Here is an 11530-nt window from a genome sequence, read left to right as displayed (position 1 = left end):
CAATCCATAATTAATCAATAATCGCAATTTCAATACCAAATCTGTATATCTCAATCATATTCATTCTGAAAATCATAACAATTGCATAAACAGTCTGTTCTTCGATCTGACTTCGAATATACGATTACTGATATCACCAGAACACATAATAATAATCAAATCACAATTCCTCAAAATCATAATTTCAAATCATATCAGAAATCAATAAAACTTACGTCCTGTAGTAGCTGTCGACGAGAGAATCACAGAACTGTGTTCGGATCAAAAATCTGATAACCGGATCTTTCAGAATCACGATTCTAAAATAAAATGAAGCTTGAGGGTTTTCAATGGAATCTCGGTGCCTTCTCCGCTGAATTCTGAAGTTGGAAATGAAAGATTAACATTTAAGTTGCATGGTGAAGACAAGTGTCCCACCCAAATCCCATTAATTGCACTTTAGCCCCTGAAATCTTTACTATTTGCAATTTGGTCCTCACAACTCTTTTTAATTCAATTTCAATCCTATGGAATTGTAACACTATGGAATATGACTTAACATTCCAAAATTCATAAATTAAATAATCTAGGGCAAAATGATAAAATCTCGGGCCTTAAAGGTGCAATAATTGTTCTTGCTTGGTAGATCAATCGAACCGTGGTGCTTGAGCTGCTGTACGGTTTAAAAGATTTGATCTGTACTATTACCACTAATTATAGCTTTTGGTAAAGCAGCAAGCGCTCGGTCCTACAAAATGAGACATTATTTTGCAATTGACTTCCATCGATCCCCAAATATTTGATCCACCATCACACTCACGCCTTCACCAACGCAGTTGTCGTCACCATCACTCTACGCCACCGCCGTTGCCGCTGAATTCTTTTCCGGTGAAGGTAAAACAAATTCTCTTCCTACTCATGTTCTTTATTTAAAAAAATTTATCATATCATTCGGAAATATTTTGTCAGCTCAATTCAGTAGCTCAAAACTCTCTTCATTGTGTCGTTGCCTTTCGTCGATCTCCAAACAATTGAGCCACCGTCACAGTCACGCCTTCGTTATGCTCGTTGCTTCTATCATCGGTGGCGAAGACGCTACCAGTGTTTTTTCGCCGTGAAAGGTAAATATATTTTAGAATATTTTTGTTGAACCAAAATGTTACCACTTATGATTATGGGTGCGCATCAGTTTGGTCCGATTTTGCTCTACCACGTTCAGTTTAGGTTTTGAAAATATTTGATCCGAAATCGAACCAGATTATTTTGGTCATTTAAGTTTGATTTTAGAAATTAATTGAATTGATTCTTTGCAAATGCAAATATTAGTTTGCGAGACAAAGAAAAATAACAATAGATTAAAATAATTATGATTTTTAAATCTAAAATGAAAACTAAAAAATATAAAAAATCAATACCAAAATTTTGTTAAGATTTAATATTAATACGAGACATCACTTGATTAATGCAACACAAAATATATACTCAACGACAATAAAACATAAATTGTTTCAATATCAAAGAAGTCATTCCGATAATTAAACAAAATAACTTGTTACTGCTAAATATAAAAAATATGTTAAAGGCTCAAATATATGATACATAATTCATAAAATATGAGTAAATTATTAAAATGATAAATAATTTATAAAAATATAATTTTTAGCATTTAATTAAATAATTTTCGATCAGTTCGATTTTTTTCGGTTTTGGGGAACCGAAAAGCCTAATCTTTTTTTGAAAAATACCGAAACCGGCTGAAAAACCGAACCGTTTAAACCGTAATTTTCGGTTCGGTCGGTTTTCTGGGTTTTAACCGAATTATGCCCCCTACTTATGGCAGGATGAACGTGTTTGTTTGAACTAATTTGTTTCTTATTTGTCGAGCACCTCTTCCCATGAAAACCTTTATTTATTAGTTACATTTTGTTAAATTAGGTTAAAAAGTGGGTCTGAGGTTACAAATATATATATATATATTAGTGCATCGACACAAGCGTTGCGTGCTTGTATAATATTTTTTATAATTCATTTGATTTATATTTAAATGATGATCAAAATATAATTATAAGAAATAGCGAGAGATTACACTGTAATTTTGTATATAAATTTAAAAATAAATTGAAAAATAAAAGAATAAAAAAAAATGACCTCAGTGAGAATTGAACCTATAACCTAAACTCAAAAAACAATAACTCTATCCACTGAACTACATATAATTTGCAATAAAATTTGAACATTTTATTAATATATATAATTATTAAAACAGACCATGACACCAAAGTTAGTTAAATATCTCAAACTTAATAAAACAGTGTATATATATATATATATATCCTCCCCCTCTTGCAATTATCATCTCTTGGTTTTCATTTTTCCTCTAATTCTTTTGTGCATTTTATATAGAATTTCACATGTCATAAGATGTCTTGACCCATCCATCTTTTTAATTTATTCAAGTCCAACGTTGTCAAATTTTTCCCCTACATTTCAGATTGATTTTTCGAAGGAAAAATAAGAGAATAATATATTTCCCACACAAAATAACCAAATATCTTAATGGGCCATCTGATTACATAAAAAGAATTATGTGATGTGGCATAGTACAGCATAACACCTAGAGGATAGAATAAATTTTTTGGGATCGACGGAATACAAAATATTTCTGAATATTAAATGATAAATTTTATTTTAAATAAAGGAATAGAAAGAGAAATTTTGTTACCTTCACCGGCTAAGAACCCCGGCGGCGACGGTGACGGTGACGATGACGATGACGACAACTGCATTGGTGAAGGCATGACTGTGACGGTGGGTCAAATATTTTGGGATCGACGGAAGAATATGGCAAAATGGAGAGAGTTTATTGAACTACTGAAATGAGCTGTCATAATTTTGATTTTCAGTTTTTAAGTTTCAAATGAACTAACTATAATTGGGGTAAAAATTGGTTGGGTGGGTTGTAAAATCTAATATATTTTTATTATTTCTTTGTATTCTTCTTCCCTATTTTTTGTATATATTGCAGTTGTTTTCTTGATTAAACAATGCATCATTTTCTTCTATTTTGTCATCGAGCTATCCACGTTACTCAATAAAATCTTTGAAATATTTAACTCTTCATATTTGTTTATGAGACATTTTTCTGGGCAAAATCTAATTTTATATGATCACAATTTGGATTTCAAATTTCTTCTCTCATATTTGTGCCATATAAAAATAAATTCTTAAAAATATAATCATCATATGCCTCACAATCTCATAATGATTCTCCTCTCATGGTGTTTTCCTTGTTGGCAATATTATGGCCTTCTTTCCCTTGGTCAGAATTCTGCTGATATTCATGACTTCTTCAAATCCCCTCACCGTGGTCGTCATAATCTTGCTAACATTTTCTGTCATACAACTCATTTGTTCTTCTAAACACTTTATGAATCATGACATCGTAAAATCCAATTTCTTTCCTCATAATTCAGGTCTGAAGTAACATGACGAACTGAAGGTTCCTCATAAAATTTTTTCAGGGGTGCTCTTTTTTATATTTCACCATGTTATGAAAAAATCTTCCACCCGATCCTTTTTTTTTCCCCAAATCTTTGCTCTAGCCTTTCACGTTAAACACACATGACTTATTTTGAAACATAATTATATGGATCTGAATCAGAAATCATGTATTCCCCATCAAACAATGCATCACATTCATGTGGCTTAGCATCTTTCTGCCGTATTTTTTATCTAAATTTTACCTCGTTTTCTCTATAAAAAAAGACTTAAGGAATCCGCATTTCATCTCCAGAAACACAACCATATAAATATGAAAAAATTATGATTAGCATATTCTACATGTTCCCAATAATTTATTTGTGCATTCAGTCGTTGAATTGAACTATCTCAATATTTATTTATCATCTAATTCCTTTAATATTTTTCGAAAGAAGTTGCCTGAGAATTCCATATCTTATTTTGTAAAAAGTCGTTATATGAATCTGAATAATCATAAATCATATGTTCATTCCAAGTTTCTACTAATTGCATTCCCTTCCAGTTGTTCATAAACATGCTGGACTTTGCAATTTCCTTTTATCATTTTCAGTGTTTCTTCTCTTCCTTGGCGGCATGATCCTTCCCTTGTGATTGTGAATTCTTGCATGCTTCTCAATAAGCTTTGAACGTATCTTCATGTCCCTACAAACGTCCCAAAACCATTGCACATAAAAACTGCGAGCGTGTCAGGGGCTGAATCGTGCCAAAGTTGTGAAATAACCTGACTCCTATTATCAAACGACGTGAATCTTGATTTGGAACTCTTTTTGACATGCCACAAAACCAAAAATTTGAAAAAAGAATCTGGTGAAATTTGCAGAAGAAATCCATGAACAACATATAATTTAATTATGCTATTATAAATTGAAATAAAGTTTTTACAACTAGAATTGGAAAAGCTTGAGGAATATGCTAAAACTTGAAGGAAACAAAAGAAAATATACGTGAAATATGCGACATTATTAGGATAAATTTTATGAAATTGGCAGAGTTTTTTTGCTGTAATTTTGAGTTTATGAAAATTGTCGGCGGCCTCTTCTGATGATTCTTTCAGCTTTTGTATACATTCCACCAACTGTTTGGCCCATCTTCCACGATCACCGTGGATCTACTTCCTCAACCTACGCGAACGTAAATGTGGATTAATCAAACCATTGTTTTTAGTAATATAAGAACGACTACTATCTTCAAGTGATTATGATTTTATTATTAGTCAGATCTTGTTAGATATCAAATTGTACCACCTCAATTTGTGATATTTCTCCAATTTAATTATTAGATCGTGTGTGCTGATATCTTTCGAGTCTTTACTCGTGCATGAAGTGCTCATGATAATAATGGATCTTCCATTCTTCCGATCCTCAGCATACAAGGCGAGATACTTTTATTTCAATTCTTTTTCTGTTTTGACATTTGCAACTTGGTCCCAAGAATTATAAATCCCATGAAACCATTTTGGGCCATTGAGGATCAAATATCTAAGAATCGAAACTCTTAATTCAGCAGAAACACAGTTTTTTTCCCCTCATTCTAAGCTCCATTTTCGAGTTATTCATCCGCAACATTACATTCATTTCCAAAATATTTTGGCTTTAACATCGAATTCAGTGAACACAAGCCCTTAAGTCGTATCTGCCCCTTCTCTTAGAAACTGCAAGTCCTTCATTTGCAGCTGCGCAGCTTCTTTTGGTAATGGCTTAGCCTCTGGAACATTGATTTCATCGGTTCCTTCCGCGAGTCTTTTGACCTTCTCTTTCACAATTCTATCCATCTCTCGTTGCCCCACGGCGGGGAAGACAGCATTGAGGATTATAGATAGATCTGCTACGTCCTCTTCTTCTATAGGATCTCCCCTTAAGCAACAGACGTAAATGGCTTCTACAGCTTTCTCTGCTCGAATTTCCATAGGAATTGTGGGGACAAGGACGCCGCTCGACTTCGCTCGCCTCTGCAAGTGAACACAACCAATCCCTTAGAAGGGGAAAAATTCAAACTTCATATTGATTTGATCATGACTTTCGATTCAAACTAATGAAGTAACAAGAGAATACTAACCTCTCTTGCTTGATTCATCATTGCAATGAAATTTTCCTCTTCGAATTCGATATCATCCGAAATCCGAAGCCTGGCTACTCCTTCCAGTATTTCTTCAGATTTGAGCAAACCAGCTCCAACCGCAGCTAGCCAGCAGCACATCAGTACATTCAGAGGCTCCCCTGTCTAAACCAATCCCACCTCAATTTCTCCTGTTTTTCACCATAAAATCAAGTGAAAACCAAAACCCGAAATCGGAGTTAGCAACAAAGTACCTTCCCGTGTCGATCCTGGAAGTCATAGAAAGCTCTGGAATCATTCACCGAACACTTCTTCCCCACTCTCCTTCTGAACTCAGCAAAATCGATGAGATCTCCTCCCACGCCTCCTTCATCACTGACGATTCTGGCGAGTAGCCCAACTACCGGAAGTGCGCCGATTAATTTGCTGACGAAACCAGAAATGGAGGCGGATTCCTCCATGTAGGCGCGAATAAGGAATAAACCGCCACTGGGTTTGCGCCGGGTGCGCGGAGCTCTGCAGAAGCGGCGCAAGCAGAGAAAAGATGGTGAAAGGGGCTCGCAGGATATGGCGTAGATTCGATTCGACGAAGAATTGGGGTTTGTTTGGAGGGAGGAGAGCGTCGCCATTGTTAGATTTTGCTGAGGCTGAAATCTAGCCATTCGTTTCTATTGGTGGTTTTGCCCACAGTGTGTGTTGGCATAGATAACAGTGAAAAATTTGTCTGAGACGATCTCATGTTATATTTTATAAGATATATTTTTATCTGGATCATCTATGAAAAAATATTACTTTTTATTTTGAATATCGATAGAGTTTGCTCGTTTCACAGATAAATATTCGTGAGATTCTCTCACAAGAAACTTACTCTAATTTAAAACCGTGAAATTTTATTTGTAAGATAATATTAAATTAATTGATAAATTAACACTTTCTTGTTCCATTTAAATCTAATCATGTATATTTGTAAAAAAAAGTGATTGGTATAATTTTAATAATTAAATAATATTATATTATAGTATATTTTCTAATCAAATAAAATTTATTTAATGTGAGTACAAATAACTCTAGAACTAATTATGCGAAAAGAAACAACAATAATCTTCACAATTATTGTTGTAATTTTAAAAATGCAATATCAGACCTTTTAGATGTAATAAAAATAGTTAGAGATGAATCCACCAAAATTTAAATTTTAAGAAAAACAAAAATATCAGAATCATGGTTTAATAGGTTGTCCTATTACGTTTATAATTTTAAAAAATTATTATTAATTTATGATATTGAAGGGATTATAGATATATATATATATATATATATATATATATAAATATATGTTTTTCAAAATTATTTATTTTATGAATTAATTGAAATTATTAATTTAGCCAATTCGGGTTTTTCTTATAATAATACAATATAAATATATAATTATTATATATTTTTTATATTTTAAAATTTGAAACTGACATGGTATATTATTAATCATATGAATTAAGTGCTATAAAAAATTAGGCAAAAACTCAAATATTGAAGATTTTTGACATGCTAACAATGAATTTATATTTTTATTCTTGTAATTTGAATGTTTGTTTTTGGTCATGTTAAGATAAATTTATGTTTTTAGTCTTGTAACTTGCATGTTTATTATATTTTTGGTCTTGTTAATGGTGCATATGCAGTTGAAGTCCTATAACTTGCATGTTTTTTTTTTGTCCTCTTTTTAACTGGATTTTGTAGATTTTATTTCAAATAATATTTTAAAAAACCACGAAATATATGGAAGTTTTATTACAAAAATCTATGTCAACATCCACGTCCGTCATAGAGGACCAAAATGGAAAAAAAATACAAATTACAAAACTAAAAATGCAAATTCATTGTAAACATAACCAAAATTAAAAAATACATACAATTTATAGGACTAAAAATGTAAATTTACATTAACATAACCAATTTTTTTAAAAAACATATAATTTAATGACTAAAATTATAAATTTATTGTTAACAAAAAAAGTGTAATTATCCCTATTATAAATCATATGAATTAAGTGCTTTAAAAAATTGGGAAAAAACTCAAAATATTGAAGATGGTTGATATGTTATGTTCTTCAGTAATAATAATAGTAACAGATTGCAATGAATTTTTTTGGTATTTACTCCGAATTGAGTGACAAAAACCCACGAAGGACAAAAAAATAGATCATGTGATAATTTTGTAAAATTATGTAAAATTATTTTGTAAAATTATCCGTAATAAACAGAAATAATGATGCGGGGAACTTGATTTTAATCATTATATCCCTTAGAATTCTTTAATTAATTTTGATTTCACTCATCAAATCGAATAAAGCTAAGATTCTGACAACCTCCGACTTCGAAAAATACTCGTAGCAATCATCGTAGACCTCTTCTGATGTCGTTTTTTGTTGTTCTTCCTCAGGTGGTGGGCTGGTGGTGGATATTGCCAGATACGGAGACTTGAATTCGAAGAAGTCATCAATCTCATCCAACTTTCTCATGATCTCGGACGACGAACCCCGTATGTGGAGTTTCTGGTGTCGCGGGTGGCGGTGGCGGTGGCTGAAGCTGGGAGTTAACGGCTGCAGGATTATTTTTGCGTGGTGGGATTATTTTATGGTAAGTCTTCATGATGCCATGCAGGAAGCATAGTGCATTCATTCTTCACGCATATGTTCACCAAAATATGTATCCACTCGCAAATTTTTTCACCGAAAGTTCATGCAAATTATGTCATAGTTTTGGCTATGAGTAGGTCTCTTGTGAGACGGTCTCACGCAAGGACGTAGCCAGGTAATATTTTGATCCTGGGTTGAATGAATCGATAAACAACCAAGATCTCGCATATGAATCTCACTCCCCTCAGTATCCATTTGTTGGAGACGAAGCTTTTTGTGTAGAGAATAGCCCCTGTGAGACGCTATGAAATATGCTCAAAGAGATGGGCTAAAAAATGGGCTGAAAAATTTACCAAGTTGAAAATATAAGGCTAAGATTTAATATATAAAAACCCAATCCATATTAATAGGTTGGCCCAAAAAAATAGCCTGGGCTGGAGCCGACCCCAGCCTTTGGGGTGACTCCGTCCCTGGTCTCACGAATCTTTATCTGTGAAACCAGTCAACCCAACAGATATTCACAATAAAAAGTAATACTTTAAGCATAAAAATTAATATTTTTTCATTGATAACCCAAATAAGAGATCCGTCTCACAAAATACCCGTGAGATGAGTATGTCTCTTATGAGACGGCCTCAAAAATCTTTATATGTGATACGGGTCAACCCTATCGATATTCACAATAAAAAGTAATACTCTTAGCATAAAAGTAATACTTTTTCATGGATGACCCAAATAAGATATCCATCTCACAAAATACGATCTATGAGATCGTTTCACGCAAGTTTTTTTCTTCGTCTTATGAGCCCGTGAAATTCAATCGAACTTAGGATATTTTTTTAAAATTCAAATCGGTCATTGACCCAAACGCACCGCGAAAAATCAAATTCGATCCTAGTGGGCTTTAATTTAAGTATTACACTGTTAGCCCAATTTTTGTCCTTTACACACTAAGGCCCTAATTACAGCATCACTCGAATAATCCAATTAAGCCATGGATCAATATAAAACGACACCGCATTAAATGAAACATTTCTCCAGAATTTTTTGACGAGCATTTGACGATACAAAACTCCCCGTAACTCTGGATTGAAGTATCGACTTCTTTGAATGATCACGTAGAAATTATATTATTGACATATAACTTGTTTATTTTTCATTTATTAATTTTTTTTCTTTCAATTATAGACATTTTTAATTTGACATGATATCAAACACATCAGGAATTTTTGATAAAACATCATCGTTTTGAGGTATAACGTCATCATTTTCCAGTGTCGTATCAAAACTTCGATGAAAAACGACTATAATAAAAAATATCGGAGATTAGTTAACTAAGAATGTAAATCGATCCCAGATTTCGTACCATTCGCTTATAATAATATCATACGAGGCTCGTTACTAGAGAACCTTTGGATCTCACTCCATACTCTTTGATATACTTTTTTGGACGATCTATTTTATTCCAATCAACTTAATATATACAATGACATCTTTAATTCAAAGGATAAGAAAAATTTCAAACTTCCTGAAGAATTATTTTAGATTGCATTTGGATCGATGAATTTCAAATGTATTTTTGTTATTTTAAAGGAGTGAGACCGTAAAGTTCAAATCCACTCATTTCATGTTCATATCGTTTTATATTAATTATGATGTATTTCAAATTCATCCAATAAACGGTCATTTGAATTTCATTCTACATTGGTAAGATATAGATTTATGATTTATTCTATTGTTTCGTTATTAGCAATAAAACTATAGTAAATTTCAACCGATACAGAATTTGTCCATTTATGGCAATTGGTGGGCACATCGGTTCGATACAAATTTTCATTAAAAATTTTTTATTGCAAGACTAAGAAATTTAATTACTATAGTGTCCACCAAGACTTATCTTATGATAAAATATTATAAATTCTCTATATTAACCTAGAACTAAATATTAATCAACAGTCAGACAATTTGCTCCATGTTCAATCAAATCGCTTCAACGTAGCGGGTATTCAACACAATTACTTTAATCATTCGACACATTACACTTTTAGTCATTTTTTCATCAATTATGTTTGTAATATTCAATATCATATCAGTATTTCGATGAAAAAAGATTAATAGTAAAAAAAAACCAGTTTTTGATCTACGTATGGCGAATTACGTTACTAAAAACTTATTTTGGCCAACTTAGGAAGAAAATTTTGTTTTCTTTTTTATTTATTTATAATATAATAATTTATTAATCGCTAATTAAAATATAAGAATCCATCGTTAACACAATCGAACTACATTCCACTTATAATCAGCATAATATAATATACTAAAAACTACTGGTGAATATTTATCGAGAATATAAGTTAAATTATAGGTCGTATAGAAAGTGACATGACAAACCAAAAACAAGAACACGTTGCTGGCTGGGCAAAGCATATATATATATATATATATATATATATATATATATATATATGTCATCATCCCCACTTCCTAAAGGGAAAGAAGCCAGCACTCCTTGCCAACCCACAAAAGTAAGCATTGTTCCTTGATCCTTCTCAGGTGCTTTCTGGAGAGGGACGGATTCAAAATTATAGTTCATCTGATATCAATACCTTAAAATTTTGAATGAAGTTTCGGGTGTAACAAACATCGCCCATACTTATTTACGAAAAAAGTAGAAAATTGGTTATATATTTTATGATGCAAATGTCTCACATTGATATATTAAGTTAATAAAGAGTTACTTATAAATTCAAGAAAGTTACACCACTCAGTAAACAAGTTTGTTGGGATGATACCTCTATTAGATTTATAACCTAACATAACATTAGTTTTGTTAGAGTAGATGCTCTGCAAGCCAACGGTTGCCTAGGGAATTTATTGACTCAAGTGAAATAAACAATCTTTATTTTAATATAATTTAACTATTAATGGTTTCGTTATACTTTATCTGTATACTCATGCAAACATCATAGATAAAGTCCTTGATTATGCTTTAATACAAATGAATCGTAATTCGATGTTGAAACTCATTTGTAAACACTGCATATTCTAAATTTGTTCCTAGTCGATTCAGCCGCCTAAAACATGGATAAAGGTCGCTTGAGCTCGAGACTAGCATCTGTGATGTTGTGTACTGCGTTTCTTGGTAAGGGCATAGAGATGTCCAAACATACAGATGGGTAGTCATATGATGATTATACCGAACAACCCTCCCTCGGACTTTCCAAGTGGTTATCATTAATCGAGAGGATAAGTCCGTGGTTATGATTGTACACCATTAGTCCTTACGACCCGGGACAACACTGAGGCTCTATATGCTAGGG

The 11530-nt window shown here is 32.4% G+C and overlaps 1 protein-coding gene and 1 long non-coding RNA gene across 2 annotated transcripts; one reads left to right on the top strand and one right to left on the bottom strand.

Annotated features, from left to right (window-relative positions):
- The first annotated feature begins 769 nt into the window (after nt 1-769).
- On the top strand, nt 770-2964 carry LOC142530810 (uncharacterized). The gene is made up of 3 exons (XR_012816170.1): nt 770-873; nt 949-1100; nt 2678-2964. It is a non-coding gene; the product is annotated as an uncharacterized LOC142530810 (long non-coding RNA).
- A 2032-nt stretch (nt 2965-4996) lies between these two features.
- Nucleotides 4997-6261, bottom strand: LOC142531793 (photosystem I assembly factor PSA3, chloroplastic). Its single transcript, XM_075638052.1, has 3 exons — nt 5829-6261; nt 5575-5739; nt 4997-5467 (listed from the first exon to the last, which is right to left on the bottom strand). The coding sequence occupies exons 1-3, from the start codon at nt 6234-6236 to the stop codon at nt 5141-5143; spliced, it is 900 nt and encodes a 299-aa protein (XP_075494167.1). The 5' UTR covers nt 6237-6261; the 3' UTR covers nt 4997-5140.
- Nucleotides 6262-11530: the final 5269 nt, after the last annotated feature.

The sequence above is a fragment of the Primulina tabacum genome, chromosome 17 (genome assembly GCF_025594145.1).
Source record: "Primulina tabacum isolate GXHZ01 chromosome 17, ASM2559414v2, whole genome shotgun sequence".
Classification (NCBI taxonomy): Eukaryota; Viridiplantae; Streptophyta; class Magnoliopsida; order Lamiales; family Gesneriaceae; genus Primulina; species Primulina tabacum.
The sequence above is the reverse complement of the archived record's forward strand: the minus strand, read 5'-3'. Positions and strand labels throughout refer to the sequence as shown.